At 41.1% G+C, this 20,686-nt stretch overlaps 1 protein-coding gene across 2 annotated transcripts in view; it reads right to left on the bottom strand.

Moving 5' to 3' along the window:
• Nucleotides 1-20,686, bottom strand: part of LOC122659661 (putative clathrin assembly protein At5g35200) — a 49,399-nt gene that overhangs the window by 13,537 nt on the left and 15,176 nt on the right. For both annotated transcript variants that reach the window (XM_043854760.1, XM_043854759.1), the window contains 6 exons: nucleotides 11,056-11,139; nucleotides 10,861-10,911; nucleotides 10,712-10,777; nucleotides 10,571-10,636; nucleotides 10,347-10,427; nucleotides 10,142-10,219 (listed from right to left, as the gene is read on the bottom strand). In XM_043854760.1, coding sequence (XP_043710695.1) covers nucleotides 10,142-10,219; nucleotides 10,347-10,427; nucleotides 10,571-10,636; nucleotides 10,712-10,777; nucleotides 10,861-10,911; nucleotides 11,056-11,139 — 426 coding nt within the window. The remainder of the gene's footprint in view (nucleotides 1-10,141; nucleotides 10,220-10,346; nucleotides 10,428-10,570; nucleotides 10,637-10,711; nucleotides 10,778-10,860; nucleotides 10,912-11,055; nucleotides 11,140-20,686) is intronic.

The raw sequence follows: 20,686 nt of genomic DNA, 5'->3' as shown, positions 1-20,686 counted from the left end.
AAACAAAGGTCTCGGAGCCAACTCGGCCCACGAAAAAACCGAGTTAGGCCGAGATCTCGGCGAGATCTCGACGAGTTTTTACAAATTTTTTTTTTTTTTCTTACTCGGAGGCCCATCTCGGTGGGTTTTAGGGCTCTGTTGGGTCTGAAAATTGGTACACAGCCTATTTTAGGCCATTTAAACACAATGGCATTATTAGATTTTGCAAAAACAAAGTCCAAATATGACTTTTACATCGGACCCTTAGTTGCTAGGTGGCGACGTATTAAAATAGCATAATAGATACATTAATGACATAATTTATGTACATAGAACTCAAACAAAACATTCAATTAATAGGAAACAAGTTAATAAGCATTACAAATGTTTAAGTTACAAGTTACAACTTCATCACATAAAATGAGATTGAATGACATATTCATTCCCTATTTGTACCATATAGTCTTCCCATGACATATTGTTGCTAAACCGTTGTGTATAGTCCTCCACAGCATTCATATAAGAGTTCTCATCCACATATGCCAACATCCCTAACCTAGGGTATAACTATTCCACAGTGGAGTTAGACCGTTGCCATGAAGGATGAGATGCACCGCTTATGCTACTGTCATATTGAGGAATGCCTGAGCCTTGGAATGTAGACGGATTAATGGACCCAATGCTAGACTCACTACTTTGATAGTCATACGCATGTGTTGGCTGCCCAAACTGACCATAGGAACTATATTCAGAACCGGTGCTCTGCTGGCCATAATCATACTCATAATGAGGTTGATATGATTGCCACGGCTGATGCTGACTACCAGTATCCATACTCATGCTTCCAAAACTTGCTACCATGGTGTTTATACTCGTGTCATCATACTGAGGTTGGTTCTATTTGCGACCTATCCTTCTCTTGTAAGTTTGCTGTGGCCACCATGGTCTTGATCTTGTGTGGCATGTGTAAACTGAGACTCACCTGTGAAACGCACAGGGTCCTGCTGTGTTCCCACTTCTTGCTGGTATTGGTCGCGCATCCCCTCATGACGATCATCATAATAACCACCAAAATTGAGCTGCAATCTTCACTTTGCCCCCAAATTCAGCTTCCAAATGTTTCAATCCATCCAAAAAATGAATATGGGAAGAGAAGATTGAGAGAAGAAGAGAGAAGAAGAGAGAAGAAGAGAGTTGGAGAGAAGAGAGTGTTGGAGAGCTCTTTGTCGACAAAATAGGCAAAAACAGACTTGTTTTAAGAATTAAAACAAGTCATTTGGGTCAAATCATGGTGCCCATACCCGAGATCCACTTTTTGCCCTGAGATCTCGCCGAGATCATCGACGAGATTTTACATTTCTCCTCCTGTTTTTTCACTGGTTTTTGAAGCTTTTTCAAGACGAGATCTTGCACTTCTATGTTTCCCCTTCCATCTCAACTCGGATTTCTAAAAAACCGAGAATCTCGACAAGATCTCGCGAGATTTCGGACTATGCCTGCTACTGCTGGCCAGGCTTGGGCCTATGCACATGAATTCTTAGTTGGGCTGGGCTGTGGGCTTGGACTAGGCCTTTAGCCTAGCATACTTCTTAACAAAGTAGTGATCAGGCCTTATTGATGGTGGGTTGTTGGTTGGATCAGCTGGATGCTCTGCATCAACTTCTGGCTCGAACTTCTTTGTAGTAATATCAGTCCTCTAGTAGAAGGTGTTGTTTTCAAATGTACTCCCGCTTTGAACTCTCATGATATTATTAACAGTTGAACCAATACGTGGCTTTCTATCAACCCCATGATTTTCAAAAGTTATATGGGATGTGAAAACCCTCTGTGGACCTCTATCCATGAACCTCTAAGAATAGTTGTTAACTGTAGAATGTGTCGGATGTCTTGCCTCACCTTCAGGAGGTGCATTGGTGCCTTGTATAGGAGCAGCCATTTGGTTTTCCTTTGTTGTCAACCGATCAGATAACTACTGGAACATATCCAAGATCTTTGTAAAATGATCAGGAGGAAAACCTGGATTTCTTGTACTATTCTCTGTCATAGCTCTGATACCACTTGATGTAGAACTGATTTGAGAAACTAAACAGTACTAACAACAGAATCGAATTCAAAAAAAAATATATCCAGATTAGGGAGATCAAACATATAGGCAAATCAGATGATCGGATGGGAACAAAACTTAGGCCGAGTTTTGTTCTCAGTGTGGGGAACCCTTGCTGAAAATACCAGCTTAATCCAATGGTTGAATCAGGAGTTATGAAGTAATCCTAATGATACTAAGAGAGGGGTATAACAGTCAAATCACAAGTCAGAATAGTAATCGGAAAACAGAATTATAATATTGAATCAAAACAGAAATTATGATTTAAATCCCAGCAATAATAACTAAACAGAATTAGTGAATCAATTCCAGAAATTAGAATTGAAAAGTCTAATGTGGAAGCAAAAGGGTAGAAATGGGAGATATTAAATATCTCAAGATCAACAGACCTGATCAGTACCAGGTCTTGGTCGAAGGCCTCCCCTCGGATGATAGTGAACACCTCAAAAGATGAGGATGATCTGCTGATTAGATCTCCTTGACAAACAAGGTCAATATTAACGAGACAAAAAACACTAGTATGTAAATCCTTGGTCAGAAGAAGAATTAATATTGCATGTATTCAGGAGACTAGATTGAAGGGTAAGAAAGCAAAGGAGTTGGACGACTTTAAACTGTGGTATATGGGGGAGCAAAGTAATAGAAGTAGAGTGGGCATAGTAGTGGATCAAGCTCTAAAGAATGATGCTGTGGATGTTAAAAAACTGGGAGATCAGATTATATCCATCAAACTTGTGTTAGAGAAAGAGGTAGTCAATATTATCAATGCTTATACTCCCCAAGTAGGGTTGGACGAAAGTAGTAAGTTACAATTCTAGGAACATTTGGAAGGATTAGTGCAAGATATTAGTCAAGGAGAAAAGATTATTATAGGGGGTGATTAGAATGGTCATGTAGGGAGAGATCGTAGAGATTATGAGCGTGTGCATGGAAGTTACGGATTTGGTGAGAATGGGAAGGGTATCTCAGTTTGGATTTTGCAGTTGCTTATGATCTGTCCATTGTAAACTTTGAAAAGAGAGAGGAGCATTTAGTCACCTATAGAAGTGGACATCATAATAGCCAAATAAATTTCTTCCTAACTAGAAGGTCTGACAGATTGTGTTGTAAGGGCAGTAAAGTTAGCCTAAGGGAGAGCTTAACCACTTAACATAGATTGGTGGTCATGTATATGTGTCTCCTCACAAAGGATCGTAAGATAGGGGAGCCTATCTGCCCTAAGTTAAGATGGTGGTACTTGAAAGGAGACTCCTTGAAGTCATTTACTGACGAAGTGGTCAAACAAGGAAAGTCGGACTTGGAGGAAAATACTAATTTGATATGGAATGAGATGTCTACATGTATTAAGGGTGGATAAAGAGATCCTAGGGGAATCAAAAGGAAAACGTCATTCACCTAGGGAGACTTGGTGGTGGGATAATGAGGTCCAAGCAGCCATCAAGACTAAGAAAGCTAGTTTCACAGCATGGCAAAGGACTAAGGATGTAGAAGATCTAAAAAGGAACAAGTATGCTAGAAATGAAGCTAAAAAGATTGTGGGGAATGCAAGGGCAAAGAAATACAAAGATCCAAGGAAGGGGGAAAAGCTATCTATAAGAGCTTAAGAATCTATGGCATATCTTGGTTAACTAAACTGTAACAAGATTATGTGCACTGAGGGAATGCCAAATGTATGGAGGAGAAGCATGGTGGTCCCGATTTACAAAAATAAAGTTGATTTCCAAAGTTTCAGCAGCTATAGAGACATAAAACTAATGAGTCATTCTATAAAATTATGGGAGAGGGTTATTGAAACACCACTAAGAAAAGAGACCACTATTTCGGAGAACCAATTTGGTTTTATGCCAAGAAGATCCACAACAGAAGCTATCTACCTATTTAGGAGAATAGTGGAAAGATTTAAAGAGAGCAAGAAGGATCTCCATATGGTCTTTATTGACCTAGAAAAAACTTAAGAAAAGTTACAAGATTATCTTAAAATGGGTTTCATATTACAAAACTAACCACCCAATCATTGTTTTAACTAATTTATCCAAAACAAAGTTTGATATTACAAAAATAACCAGATAGTACCCTGGATACAGATACACTGCTCCTTCGTCTACCTATGGCCCCACCACCCTCTCCTCCGTCTTTGCCTTCCAGCTCTTCTCTCTTGCCTTCATCTTCCACTTTTCCTTCAAAACCCGAAACTCCTTCCTCATGTCCTCCTGCAGCTCCTCTTCATCTTCTTCACACCCCCTCCAAGCAGACCAGGCTCCCCAAGGCCTCAGTCGCTGCTTCGTCCTCGTCACCAACAACATTGGCGGCAAGAATGTCCTCTGTGCTACCTTCTTTATGGTTCCACCTCCGCCGGCGTTTTGGGGGGAGGGGGGTTTGTACACACCCTCTTTCATTCTCTCAATAAGTTGGCGTGTGATCTCCCTCATCATCAACAAGTGTTGAGGCTTCGTCTCCATTCTCTATAACCCAAATGATCTGGTTTCCAGGAGCTTGAGCTACTCATCTTCCTTCTCATGTGATCTTGTGCCGTGGGTGTGAGCATCCTCGTCATCAGGCCCATCCAAAACACCCTCCCTGTCATAGGTGAGGATTGCCATTGGACCAGATTCAGTTATGGAAGGGAACCATGTAGAGCACCCTGGCAAAACAGGGGAGACGATTCCCTTATTGCAGAAACTACCATTAATAAGATAGGGCAAAGGTGGAGACCCAAGAGGAAGATCTAAAGAGGAGGGTTTGAATTGAATAAAAAAACGCCATGGCACATCATGTGGACCCCGCCATCTTTAGCCTTGTGTCGTTCTCGATGAATGTCATCACCAAAGCCTTCATTGGCCTCCTAATCTCCTTTGCTCTGGTGCAACACCTTTCGATTGAGTGATCAGTCTCTGAATGTGCTCTGCTCTGTTTTTATTTTTATTATTTTATTATTATTTTTTTTTAGGATGGCTAATGCATTGGAGACTATATAGGTGGGCATTTGGGGCCAAGAAGTACTAAATGTAGGGAATCCACATGGATCGTATTCCTCCGTTTCGTTGTGCTTCCGCCCATGTAAGTGTTTGCCACTCCCATTTTGAAATGGATGGGGCAATCAGAGGACGTGACGGAGCAGTCGGGTCTTGTGGCCTTGCCCCTCTCCATTTCAACTTCATGTTCCAATTCCCTCTGCCGAGGTTCTTGCAATGCAAGCTTAAGATTACGGTGGTCGCTTGGGTTTCCCCAGTCAGTCTGATTGTTCATGTCGTCATGAGTTGGCTCTTTGTGTATCTGCTCAAGCTGGGCTTGGTGGGAACTGCAATTACCCTCAACTTGTCATGGAGGACTTTGGTTTTGGGTTGTTGTCTTAGTGGGTGTCCACTCTGATTCAGTCAAAAAATTCAAGCAGATGAAAGAGCTCCCTAAAGGTCATTGTTTTCTTGATGGAAAAGCATGAGGTGTCACCATGAGCGAAACAAAATTCATGCAACAAGGGAACTGCCTCATCCCCTGTTTCTCTCCTTTACCTTCTCCGCCATCAAATTCGTCTGCTACCACCCGAACTTCCCCATTGGAAAATCGGGCTCTGCAACCTCCTCTTTCAAACTTATGTTGTACATTGCCACTAGCGGGCTCTGCAACCTCCTTTCTCTGACTTATGTTGTCCGTTGCAGCTGTTGAGCTTTGCAACTTCCTCTCTCGGGACATGCAGTTTGCTGCTGCTGTTGAGCTTTGCAACCTTGTTCTCTCTGGGACTTATGTTGTCAGTTGACCTTGTTGGGTTCGCATGATAAAGAGCATAGTCAGACTTTGTAGGGTTGATTACAAGGACTCAACTCACTGAAATACTTAATAGGCATACGAGGTTAACGTACATTGGGCACTGTTTTGGTTACTTTTGTAATACAAATCTTTGTTTTAGGAAAATAAGTTAAAGGAAAGATTGAGTAGTTAGTTTTGTAATGTGAAACACATTTTAAGATAATCTTGTAATTTTCCCAAAAACTTATGACAAAGTTTCCTTGAGATTTAATCTGGCATGTGCTAGGGAGGAGAAATGTTTCAAGTAAATATGCGGACATAATTAAAGATATGTATGATGGAGTGGTGACTAGTGTAAGAACCGTGAGGGGTCAAGGTAGTGAATTCCCAATTACAATTGGGTTACATCAAGGATCATAATTAAGCCCTGATTTGTTTGCGCTTATCATGGATGAGTTAACCAAAGGTATCCAAGATGAGGTTCCTTGGTGCATGCTTTTTGCTGATAACATTGTTTTCGTGGATGAGACAAAAGCTAGAATTAATGCTAAACTGGAATTGTGGAGATCAACCTTGGAATCAAAAGGTTTTAAGATAAATAGAATGAAGACGAAGTATATGGTATGTAACTTGCAACTCCTGGACGGATAATGAGCCGTTGAAAGTTGATGAGATGGAGATTCTGCAATGTGGCCTTTTTAGATATCTAGGATCAATCATCAGTAAGGAAGGTGATATAGGAGATGATGTCTCACAGAGGATTAAAGTAGCATGGCTGAAGTGGAGAGGTGCATACGGAGTGTAATGTGATCGATGGATTCCTTTAAAAATTAAAACTTCGATGAAAATTTTACAGGACAGTCATAACACCGGTTGTGATGTATGGCGCAGAGTGTTGGGTAGTTAAGAAGCGATATATAGATAAGCTAAGTGTAGCGGAGATGAGAATGTTGAGATGGATGAAGGCAAAATCAGGAAGGATAAAATAAGGAATGACCATATTAGAGCTGGTTTGGGAGTAGCCCTGATTTAAAATAAGCTACGAGAAAGTCGCCTGAGGTGGTATGGCCATGTTCAACAGAGGCCGCTGAATGCTCCAGTTTGGAGGAGTTACTTGATTCAGATTGTAGGTACTAAAAGAGCTAGGGGCAGACCTAAAATGACCCTATGAGAAGTGGTGAGGAAAGATATGCATAGTTTAGGTCTTGTTTCTAGTATGACCATAGTTGTCACGGCGATCCAAGTCGGTGGAGGGGTGTCTGATCGATATATCGACACGTCGCCCGCCATGGCGTTGCCATGGCGATCATGTTGACCATGGCAGAATTGTAATTAAATCCAAAGTTGAATGGCAAACTAGCAGATAAATCAAGATTTATAAGAGCAATGGCAGAATTGTAATTAATCTAAAGTTGTAAAGGAGTGGCAGAACTGTAATTTAATGGAGTTAAAGAGAAAACTGAATGGGCTAAACACTAACAGAATAGCAATAGCGAGAATATAGGGGGTTTTATGTAAATAATATAAGCTGTCCTTACTTGCAATTTTAAAGACTTAATATGTCATCTTCAGCCTTGCAATAACACGATAGAAAGAGAGGCGGTGAACTGGAGTAGTTCCAGCAGAGGAAACTCCTTATGAAGACGATTCTCCCTGCAATCCCAATGAGAAATAGCCCCAAAATTCTGCTGGCAACCGAATGGTGAGATCTGAAATCAGATCTGGTGGATGTCTTAGTTGCAGGTTACTTCGAAAATTTGAATCTCACAACAAGAGAGACTTCTGGATATGAAACTTCCAGTTATGGATCGCCCAAGAGAAAAGAACTTATGGATCAAATCTCAGAACCAGTCGATGTGTGTGTAAGGATCCTATGATGGCTTTCCAGAATCTGGTAGTTCCGCCCAGAAAGAAAAAACTCAGAAACCAAGGCTAAAATAGGAGATTTAGGGAAACAAGGACGCCATGGCGTTGGTCGATATGCACATGTCTCCAGCGCTAGGACGCCATAGAGGCGCCATGGCGACGTCATGACAACTATGAGTATGACGTTGAATAGTAATGATTGGAGGGCAACGACCCGTGTAACCGACCCCAGTTAGTTTGTTTTAGACTGATTTGTAGTTGTGGTGTTCCCTTTCTTTTATAGTTTTATTCTTATTATTAACTTCCCCCCCCCCCCCCACCCTTTTTTATCTTCATAAGGATCCATGTAGCCGACCCCATTTAGTTGAGATACGGCTGAGATGTTGTAAATACTTGGACAGAATATAAAATTTGCAGATAACAAAGAGTACTTGAACAATGAAGGAGAAGAAGAATACGAGTAAGGGTAAGGGTAAGGGTAAGAGCACCCAAGCTTCCCGTTGCAAGGTGTTTGGTTGGATCAAACACTAGCCAACCTTAATCAGACACAAGGGTTCTTCACATAGGAAGGGGAAAGCTTTTCATTAATCAAAATTAGTGTAAATTTCCGGTCCCCTTACAAACTTATATGGAAAACTCAAAAAAACAGACTTAAACACTAAAAAGGAAATGCCCAACCCATTCCTTAACTAATTAGGTAACATAAACTGACTAGGATACTGACTCAAAACAGGACTGGACTTATAGGATCCTAATCCATCCTAACTAAGTCACTTAAGGACAATTAAAATAAAGAAATAAAGTCACTTAACAAATCCGTATGCCTAGCCTCTACCCACATTATAGGCCCATTAAAGTGGCCCACTACAATGAAATACATGGGATCAAAGGCCTAACAAATATATAACCCAACCCAAAGTTTATTTCCAATAACATAATCCCATTTATATGATTTATCTGCATCAAAGAAGGATTTTTAAGGAATGTCTTGCACTGCAGATCTTTAATCAATTAAAAAACCATCATTATGCATAGGACCATGATCAAGACTGCATAATTATGTCCACATCAACAAATAAAGTCAAAATATATTGAAATATAGAAGCGACCACAAACAGTAGAGCTGCACATGAAATCCATATAAAATAGAGAAGACTCACCCATTCAAAAGTCCTATGAAGAAACTTTTCTTCAAAAACATTATCCCTGTCCTAACTCCTAAGCATGCAATCTATTAACTCCTGTGGGCATTAGGTAAGCTACACAAATGGGACACCTGGTTTGAGCCACAGAAAATGGACAGCTGACTGGATTAACATTTATTATTAATCGAGTGACTGACTCATCAATGAAACCTTAATCTGATTGAATGATCAAAACCATATGATCTGTTATATTCTCATGACAATGCAGGGAACTATAGGCAACAGTCATAAGGTCAGATAGATATTTGAACTTTTGAGATCCCTAGGTGGAAATACCCCACCACAACAAATATAATGAAGAGATGCAAGGACTAGTAGACAACCTTAAAGAGAGACGGAGGACAATAATCTGTGAATGTGCTTCAGTCCTCCAATAGATACAACCACAAAACAATCCAGTACTTTATTCACTTTAAACTTATTCCCTGTCCTTATACCAGATGTCCAAATCTTACCCAACTCAGAACGAGGGGTGGCAAAATTTCAGAGGAATTCAGGTCCAAAGTCAGACCATGTGTCATTTCTATGGCTATTTATCCAAAACAGACTTAGTCCAGCCCTGATGTTGGACAATGAGATACGTCATGTCTGACCTGGTTCCAGTTTGAGTTGTATGCCAGACTTAGTCCAGCCCTGGATGTTGGACAATGAGATACATCATGTCTGACCTGGTTTCAGTTTGAGTTGTATGTCTGACCTGTTTGTCCAGAAACATCATAATTGGCGCATGTTTATCATAGAAGGCATTATTTTTTAGTATTTAAGAATATGGTAAGACTAATGGTCAAATAACAGAACTCTCACCAACTATACTAATAATGCGCATGTTACAATTCAAATGAACCTACTATTTATATATCATAGCTTAACATTTCAAATTTGAACGAACAGCGTGCACTTGTCTGAATAACAACAACTGGACTCAACCCAATTTTCAATTCAGTTAAGTTGTTCTTGTAAAACCCAGATAAGCAGCATGTTTTGCAGACCTAGTATTAAGTAGGTTGGATGTGTCGGTCAAAGTTTTGCCAACCAGATCTAGAACCGCCAAAGGAGTTCTCTTCAAGTACAGAATTGCTGACAAGCATTAATTTTATATTTCAAAAGCAACTTCTCAGGAACACAAATTATAATATCAGAAGACTAGCCTCCATCACAAAGCAAGCGAAGGGATGTTCTCCATATGTACTTTCTTGTTATTCCTTATGCTTAGGAGAATTTAAGCAAAAAATTTGAAGCATACCGCTGTCCACTGAAGCATTAAAGGCTGTGGAGACTCCTTCAAGTAATCCTCCATGGCTGTGATAAATGATTCAGAGGGCTGCCAGTGGAAATATCATATGAGATATCACAGTGCCAGAAAAATAAGGAATGACATAAATGTCACTGACAACTATCCAGTATGGAATAGTAATATTAAAAATGAAGCAACTATGATGGTACTGCACCTTTTCAATTTTAGGGAATTTCTGCCCCCGTCCAACATCAAGGCCCCTACAGGTCTCAAAAAACTCAGATAACTTCTCAGCCTGTAGAAAAATAGAGATACAACAAAATTTGAAGAGACCGTGGAAAAACAGTAGAAAATTTGTAAAGAAGTCTTCTAGTAGGGTATAATGGAATACGCAAGCCATCTTGACCTTGAGGAATAACATTCACCAACATTACACACCTGATTCCTGGCCTTCCGGTAAATTTCAAGTGCCCTTATAGCATCATGCCGTTGCATCTCAAAGAACTGTTCCAGAAATGTTATTACCCATATAAAACAACATATGAACGAGAGGATAAAGGATACCGAAGCGAAACGCACCTTGTCAACCAAATTAAGAGTACCATCATTGATTGCAGCATAAATCCTGGTGCTTTCACCTGCAACCTGAGAAAGGGAGGCATAAGAGGCACAAATTAGCATTATGAATCTCTTTCTCATTATAGAACTTGGGCTTGAAGAATCCTTACAATTGAAAGTGCATACTGGATCATCTTATTATATACAGCTGCTCCCTCTGGCTGCAGAAAACACAATTGAGTCAGTACACCTCAAACAGAAGGTACATCATAGATAATCATGGTGGCTGATCAAATAAAATACACCGTATGAAGGATAAATCGAACATCAAATAGCAACAAGCACATCATAAGGAGATGCCTTACCTGGCAAGCAAGAAGACGATAAAGAAGCCGTTGCAATGCAGGTAACTGCTCAAGCATATCTGGAGTGTCAAGTTCCCTGGTTCTCTGTTTAAGAAAAAAATATTACTTTCCCAAAGTAGTCAAGCACTGCAAAAGGGCACCATAATATTAAAAGGAATTTTCTCATACACATAATATTACAACTTTCATAGAGCATGAAACTGCACACATTCTGCAAGTTTCATTTCAAACTGCAGGATGCTCATAACCAAGATGGTATTCCTGCTTCATAACCTCAATCCTGCCCAGGCCCAGGGACAAAGAGCATTCAGCCACAAGCATCAATTGCATGATTTCCTCCAACAAAAAAGTTTGCAATACTTACAATATTTTAATTTTATCTAAAGTCCAGTTCTACTAAAACATTTTTATTGCACCAACCCCTGATAGAAAAGAATTCCAATGATGAGGAATTTAGGTGATGAAAATTTACATGCCTTACCTAAATGAGTAATTGGTAAAAGTAACACTTTATGCCCTACCCCCCTCCCCCCCCCCCAGGTTGTAGTGCTTCACTTTTTATCAGTTTCTAAAATTTTTTAGGGCATCCAGGACCCAGGGTCTTAAAATTCTTTTTGTTTTGGGGCAGAAGGGGATAAGGAAAAGTTATGTTGATGCAAATGTGAAGACTTATGTCCAACAGAAGAAGAAGTCAAAGCTGTCCAAGTAGTGTTAGTGTTAGTAGTTAGTATTTTTACGTAGTTTTTATTTTGAAGTAATAGTCATGTGACTACTTAAGTGGTCACATGACCCTTTTTTATTTGAATTAGTTTATTTGTTTTTAGTAAGTCAAGTGACTTTTAAGTTGTCATGTGACAACTTAAATTTCACCTCCTAGAATTGGCTAGGTTACTTAGTAGTCATGTGACTACTTTAATTTGTCACATGACCTTTTAATTTTTGGCTATGTAATAGAAATGGGCTAGGGGCTCTTTGGCTCCTAGGCTGAATAAGAGAAGGCCTTATGGCCCCTTATAAATAAAGTAATTTTCGTGGGGCTCTTTACCTCACAATTTTGAAAATCTCTCCAAGGCTGCTTCTGCAACTTGTCTTCTCAAGAAGAATTTGTCTTGTGTTTGATCAAGGCAGACGGAATCGGTGTTTGATCCGATTGACACCTTGCAGTGGAAAGCTCGGGTGGTTCAATTTGGTTACTTGTTTTCTCCATTGCTGTTACATATAACTTATAAGTTCTTGTTCAAGTTCTGATTTCAAGATTTATACTAGATCAACGAAGTTCTGTTAAGTTTGTTCTTCAATCCACAAGTAAGTGTGAGCCTGAACCACACCCTAACCACTTTCTTCTTCTCCTCTAGACCACCCATAAGCTGCCCAGCATAACCTAACCATCAGAATACTACCAAACCTTGATCGAGTGTCCTTCCAGCCCTTTGGAAGACTTGATCCAACCTGGTTCTAATCTGTCCACTCTAATCCTAGAATCCCCACTCATCTCTCTTTCAAAACCTAACCCTAAACCAACCAACCTTTCTGTCAATTCTGTTCAGCAGCCTTAAGATTGATTATTTGTTAATGAGACCTTCACCGGAAGACTTCCCTACATCAACTTACCCTAACCCTAACATCAAACCCTAGATCCCAATAAACCCTAACCCTAAATTTGACATTTTCCCTTAATTTAACCCTAACCAAATTACCCTTTGAAGAACAGATCCTGGTTTTGGCTTCTAGTTGGATTATATTCAATTTAGAACTACATTATTTGGTATCAAAGCTATGGAGGGTGAAGATTCAACACTATTACCACCAGCATCCGATCATATGGCAAAGGTTATTGAAATGTTCCAGCAATTAAATGATAGAATACAGCGACTTGAGGAATGTCAAGTTACTCCAATGAGGGATAGTAACCCACCACTGGAAGAAGACAGATATCATGTACAATCCCAAGTTCATCGACCTAATAGAAGAAACAAAGAAGAAAGGGAACAGCCTAGAACCCCAGAGCCTAGGCCTACTTTTGAAGAACATGTGAGATCTTATTTTAGTGCTGATACTGGTACTCCTCATTGACGTTTTGATGATACACACAAGGTCAAGCTCGAGTTGAAGGAATACGATGGTAGACATGATCCACAGGTATTTTATGATTGGTTAGCTGTTTTAGATAATTATTTTGATTGGGGTATAAGTTGCCTGAGTCTAGAAAGATGAGACTAACGCGTACTAAGCTAGTGGGTTCAGTTGAAACTCAAAGGTAGATTGAATCTGGTAAGAGAAGAGTTTACAACAAGAAGAAGAAGAAGGAGAGAAGAGATGAGAAGAAGAGAAGAGAATGGGAGAATCGATTGTGTGTGTTGAGAGTGATTCTCAACACACATATTAGCTTCATTCATTAAGTCTTCCAAATTACACAAGCCTCCCTAGGGAGGTAAGGAGAAATAAGACAATAAAGTAAAAATACAACTTAGTCATGTCTTATAACTAGACAATGACAGAACTACCCCTATACAAGATATTCTAACAACTCTAACACTCCCCCTCAAGCTGGAGAATAAATGTCATACATTCCCAGCTTGCACAATAGAGTACTAAATAGACTAGAAGCGAGACCCTTGGTGAAGATATCTGCTACTTGATCACCTGTTTTCACAAAGGGAGTACAAATGCACCCAGAATCCAATTTCTCTTTGATGAAGTGACGATCGACCTCAATATGCTTGGTTCGATCATGTTGAACCGGATTATGGGCAATGCTTATGGCAGCTTTGTTGTCACAATAAAGTCTCATTGGCCCTTCAGTTTCAAAGCTCAAATCGTGAAGAAGTCGTTTTAGTCATATAAGCTCACATACTCCATGGGCCATGGCCCTAAACTTGGCCTCAGCACTAGATCGAGCAACAACTGGTTGTTTCTTGCTCCTCCAGATAACTAGATTACCACCCAAGAAGGTACAATACCCAGAAATAGATCTCCTGTCAGAGACTGAACCAGCCCAATCAGCATCTGTGTAGCCTTCAATCTGTAAATGGTCATGCCTGGCAAATAAAAGGCCCTTTCCTGACAGGATTTCAAGTATTTGATGATGCGATATATCGCATCCGGATGTCCACCCTGGGAGCATGCATGAACCGACTCACCACTCCAACCGCATAAGAGATGTCCGGTCGAGTTAGGGAGAGATAGATTAGTTTCCCAACTAACCTCTGGTACTTGCTTGCATCTATAAGAGAAGAACCACATTCATCACCAAGTTTATGATTCGGATCAATGGGGGAAGTAGCTGGTTTGCACCCCATCATCCCTGTCTCTTTCAGAAGATCCAAGATAAATTTCCTTTGGCAAATGTTGATCCCTTTCCTTAATCTAGATACCTCAATACCCAAGAAGTATTTTAAGATTCCAAGGTCTTTGATCTCAAACTGTTTAGCCGAGATAAGACTTCAATCTATCTATCTCAAAGAACATCATTCCCAAATACCACAATGTCATCAACATAGACAATGAGAGCTGTAGAATCGTACCATTACCTCTTCGATAAACAAGGTGTGGTCAGCTTGACTGGGAATACCCATTCTTCGTAATGGCTTGTCTAAATCTCTCAAACCAGGCCTTAGGAGACTGCTTTAGGCCATAAAGAGCTTTCTTCAACAAACACACTTTCCCTTCAAATGAGGGACACTTAAAACCAAGTGGAGGCTGCATGTACACAACTTCGCTAAATCTCCATGAAGAAATGCATTCTTCACATCTAATTGGTACATAGGCCAATCTTTATTGGCGCTATCGAAAGAAGAACCCCGATGGAGTTATGCTTGGCTACAGGGGCAAAAGTCTCCTGGTAGTCAATGCCATACACCTGACTATACCCTTTAGCAACCAGCCGAGCTTTGTACCTTTCCACTGTACCATCGGATCGATACTTGATTGTATAAACCCATCTACATCCAATCGAGTCCTCCCTCGGGAAGATCAACAAATGTCCAAGTATTGTTCTTCTCTGAGCCACCATTTCCTCGGTCATTGCTTGCATCCATTTTGGATTGGATAAGGCCTCTGTGACATTTTTGGGAATAGAAGAAGACTCAAGAGCAGTGGAAAAAGCAACACCTGTAGGAGAAATGGAGTTATAGGAAACAAACTGGGCTATGGGATTAGTACAGGTTCTTCTCTTCCCCTTTCTAATAGCAATGGGAAGATCTAATTCAGAAGGAGAGGAATTACCTGACTGAAGAGGATGAGACTGAGGATGTGGATCCAAAGAGGGGTTTTGGCAGGGTCGCTTGTACCATGGTTGCTTCCCTTTTTCCTTCAACAAGCATTCACCTCTTGTGAATACACCATCTTCTTTAAATCTTATCCCCTTGTATTCCTTTTGTCTGCTAGCATCACCATCACCAATACCATCAACATCAGCATCATCCACAACATCCACTTCTTTGTACTTTCCAATATCAAATAGAAATGGGGAAGTGGAGGTAGGTAAAGGAGATAGGAAGGGAATGACATCCGCATTCTGTTCACTGCTAATACTCTCCCCCTGAACAGAATGGCGAGGGGAAGAAGAAAAAAAAGGAATAAACTCAAAGAAGGTGACATCTTTGGAGAGAAATCGCCTTCGGGAAGAAGGATGGTAGCACTTATACCCTTTAGTGGAATCAGAGTAGCCTAAGAAGATGCACTTGAGAGCTTTGGGATCAAGCTTGGTGCGGGCTGATTTGTTGACATGTACATAACAAACACAACCAAAGACGCGTGGAGACAAGGAAAAAAACTGAGGATTGAGGAGAAAGAAGAGCCAAGGGGGATTTGGAGCCAAGGAGTGGACTTGGCATCCGGTTAATAAGAAAGGCAGCGGTAAGAAGGGCATCAGACCAAAAGGTCTTAGGCACGTGCATACCAAAGAGAAGACCCCTAGTGATTTCTAGCAAATGGCGGTTTTTGCGTTCAGCCACCCCATTTTGCTGTGGGGTGTCAACACAAGCCAGTTGATGGATGATGCCCTTATCAGAAAAGAATTGTTGGAGCCCCCCATACATGTACTCACCCCCCTTATCAGATCTAACAATTTTGATGTGAGTACCAAACTGAGTACTGATAAAGTGATAAAACTCCTTAAAAGCATCACAAACATCACTCTTTTGTTTTAACAAAACAGTCCAAGTAGACCGAGAATAGTCATCCACAAATGAAACAAAATAACGAAAACCAGATAAGGAAGTAGTAGGAGAAGGCCCCCAAACATCAGTATGAACAAGGGAAAAAGGTGCAGTAGATCTATTACCACGATAAGGATAAGATGTGCGACAATGTTTAGCAAAAATACAAGATTCACACTGAAAAACATAAGATGCATAAAAGGAAGTAAACAAGTGGGGTAAGTGTCTCCTCATAACAACAAAAGAGGGATGACCTAAACGTTGATGCCAAAGCATAACAGACTCCAAAGCACTCCAGTCATGCCGACCACAAACATAAGCTGCAGCAGTAGATTGAGCAGGTGACTGTGGCTCAAGAAGATAGAGTCCTCCTTTCTCAGTCCCACTGCCAATAACCCTCTTTGTCTCCAAATCCTGAAAGACACAATAAGAAGGAAAGAAAGTGACACAACAATGTAAGGATTTGGTTAGGTGACTCACCGATAATAGGTTAGTAGCAAAGTCGGGAACATGAAGGACGGACTCAAGGAAATAAAGGAGTAACCCGCACATTACCCTTACCAGAGAGGCAGGAGGAAAAGGAACCATCAAGAACCCTTACCTTGTCCGCCAAAACAAATGGAATAGGAATCATAGAACTAGGACATACCAGTCATGTGATCGGAAGCTCCAGAGTCAATGATCCAAGTGGGTGCAGTAGCAGATGAGACCTGCAGAGCTGAGGCAGAAGTAGTCAACCCTCCAGAGCTAGAACCAGTAGCTGACCCTCCAAGGTGAGACATCAACCAACGTAGGGCTGCAATATCATCCTGTGAGAGGGAATCAGGAGCATGCTGCGGTCCAGGTGGCTCGGACTCAGATGTCACAAAATGAGCCTTAGCTCCCCCTCGCTTGCCTCCACGGGCATGAGATGAACTACCACGCATACCAGGGGGCTGCCCATGAAGATCCCAGCACCGGTCCTTGGTATGTCCAAGCTTGCCACAATGGTCACATTTGTATCTCTCACGGCCTTTCCCCCACTTTTCCAGTCTTTTTGGGAACTGAAACAAGAGCGAACCTCTCTATTGATGGTACAATATCCATAGTGGTCCTCCGGTTTCCTCACTTTGCAAATAATCGCACACATCATCCGTGAGATGGAAATGGAGACCTCCCTAAGATTTCTTGGCGAAGGGGCTCATATTCGAGTTAAGACCACCAAGCAAAATAAGGATCCTTTCCTTTTCTTGCTCTGTAGACTTTTGCCGATCCTCAAGATTGACAACCGGAGATTGGTATAATGATCATACTCCTCCCACAAGCTAATAACAGAGTTGTAGTACTCGGATATACTCCTATCACCCTGTTTCATATGAATGATTTTTCGAGAATTTGATACACTTTCGTGGAATCTCCAACTCTATCAAAAATTCTGGATACACCATCCCAAATATCTTTAGCAGTCTCCTTACTCATAAATCTCCGACCTATCTCGGTTTCATGGAAAAGATCAGCCAAGTCACGACAAGGAGTTTTCAGCCTCCCACTGAGATAGCCTCGCATCGCAGTAGCAGGAGTCGCGATAGACCGAATGTACCCCAACTTCCCCTACTACGTAGAGACAACTTCACGGAACGGACCAATCCAAATAGTTGGTATTGTCCAACTTCACAACCGAGATCCGGGTGTTGGGCTTATCAAAGGAAGCCATGGTTGGGAAACCACCACTGGGCTGCGCTGTAATTGGTCCATCGACCTCGAATCTTGTCCGATACGAGGACATAATAGGCAAATACTTCAACAATCAATATAAATTGTTTGCGCAAGTGGGGAGTATACTCAACCCAAAACAAGGAGACAGACCAATACAAAATATGGTCCCAAATCAACCAAACCACAAGGCTGAGGCCAAGCCTAAAAAACAGCAAGCATATGAAGAGCAAAAACTTGTATAACTCAAACCAAATTCTGCTAGTAGCCAAGAACCTTTAGTCCATAACACCCAATAAGTGTATCAAGATGTAATACTATCACATTCAGCCATCCAATACAGCAGACCTCGAGAAGACAAAAAACAGAGCACCGATACTGTGAGCGAGAAAAAAAAAGTGCCCTCCTCGACCCTCCACCTTCAACGGCAGGCTCTTAGGGCTTCAAAAAGGCACTCCCATACGACACAAATGGGACAAGTTCCAAGGTCATCCAAGCTGCCAAAGGCAGAATCGAAACCGAGACACTCCTAGGTGGCGGAAAAACAGAGCCTGGTTTCAAGTCTTCAAAAACATCTAGCAGCAAGGCAGCATTTCTTTTTCAACAAACAAGAGCTTTGGGGTCTGAAACAACACCCCTAGGCGATGCAACTCCAATAGGTCTCATGCCAAGATGTGAAGAAGAGAAGGAGAACCAAGAAGAAGCTTCACAAGCTGGCGGTAACTTGCCAATCTTCCTCCATTGCTTCAAGTCACCTTCAGCAGCTCTGAAACTCTCTCCAACTTAGGGAATACTACTCCCAAGACTGTAAGGAGTATAGGTTTCACATATACAGCCTCCAATGGAACCCCCTTTACATTTATAGGGTTCCAAAGAGAGGAGAAGATGAGGACTGAGCTCAGCCGACTCTCAAACCAGAGATGTTGGCTTTGATACCAAGTTGAAACTCAAAGGTAGATCGAATCTGGTAAGAGAAGAGTTTACAACAAGAAGAAGAAGAAGGAGAGAAGAGATGAGAAGAAGAGAAGAGAATGGGAGAATCGATTGTGTGTGTTGAGAGTGATTAGCTTCATTCATTAAGTCTTCCAAATTACACAAGCCTCCCTAGGGAGGTAAGGAGAAATAAGACAATAAAGTAAAAATACAACTTAGTCATGTCTTATAACTAGACAATGACAGAACTACCCCTATACAAGATATTCTAACAACTCTAACAGGTTCCGCCCGTGAATGGTGGAGAACTACTGAAAGAGATCTTGAGTATGAAGGAAATGCACCAATTAATTGGGCAGAGATGAAGGAAGACTTGAGTAAGAATATTTACCAAAGCATTTCAGTGCACAGTTACAGGACAAGTTAAATACTCTACGCCAAGCGAATTTGTCTTTGGCCAAGTATATGCAGCAGTTTGATTCACTCTCTTTTCGCACTGGCATTAGGGAGAATGAAATTCAGGTGTTATCTTGATTTCGACTGGGATTGAGAGATGATATTAACAGGGCTATTGGTGTTGCTAAAGTGTCCAATGTTAGGGACTGTTTCGAGAAAGGGTCTTTGTGCAGAAGAACTATTGGCATCTAGTGGTAGATGGTTTGGTATTCCAGCTGTTGAAAGTAAGAAAAATTTCTCAACTCCCAACCTTATACCGCTGGTCCTTCACGTCCTGCAGCTCCTATACGATCAGATCACAAGGAGAAATTACCTATGCCTAATACTGACAGGGTAAACTGTTTTCATACCAAGAATTGTCCACTTCGTAGAAATATTGCTGCTGTTTCTGAAAAGGAAGAAACATCTGACGACGAAGACCCTGATTTGTTTCCTTATCCCATGGACGATTGAGATTTTGAGGCCAATTACTATGATGATGGGGCAAATGATGATGACACATACGGTATTCATCTGGTTACTTGAATTTTGGTGGCTGAAACTAAGGGGGAAGATTGGCGGTGCACTTGTATCTTCTACACCTGTATGCGTTCTGGAGATCACACTCTACCGGTAATAGTTGATAGTGGCAACTGTGTTAATGTTACTTCTGAAGCTTTTGTAAAGAGGACAGGGTTGAAGACTGAGAAGCACCCACAGCCTTACAAAGTGTCACTGCTGAATGGTAACACTTCAGAAGTAAATCAGTATTGCTCAGTTCCTTTACAGCTTCATTGTTACTTTGAAGATGTTTGATGTGATGTTATACCTATAAGGCTCACTGATGTTTTACTCAGGAGGCCTTGATGTATGACAATGACGTCATGGTTGGTGGAAATAAGAATCAATGTTTATTCCAACACAAGGGACAGCATAATGTGTTTTATCCAGTTAACATACCAGTGGAAATGCGTCAAAGGAGATCTTTGAGAACTAATCAGAGGAGTGCAGGCACTGAGAAGAAGCTATTGGCCATTCCACAGAAGGAGTTTGAGCACACCAGCCAAGAGTTAGGTATGATATTAGCTTTGGTCACTAAAGAAGTCACTACACTGCCATAAGTACAGCTCACAAAGCCCATCAAAGAGCCGCTGTCCGATTTTTCTGACCTCGTACCTGACGAGTTACCAGATGAGTTGCCTCCCATAAGGGATATTCAGCATGCTATTGATTTGGTACCTGGTTCTGTACTACCAAATCTGACTTTTTACCGTCTCAGCCCTACAAAGCATGCAGAGCTCAAGCGACAAGTTGATGAGCTATTACAGAAGGTATTCATTGTAGAGAGCTTAAGCCCTAGTGTAAGTGTGTGGACAGTAGGGCAATCAACAAGATCACAATGAAGTACAGGT

This window comes from Telopea speciosissima, chromosome 4 (genome assembly GCF_018873765.1).
Source record: "Telopea speciosissima isolate NSW1024214 ecotype Mountain lineage chromosome 4, Tspe_v1, whole genome shotgun sequence".
Lineage (NCBI taxonomy): Eukaryota > Viridiplantae > Streptophyta > Magnoliopsida > Proteales > Proteaceae > Telopea > Telopea speciosissima.
Note: the sequence above shows the minus strand (reverse complement) of the source record. Positions and strands in the feature narration are given on the sequence as shown.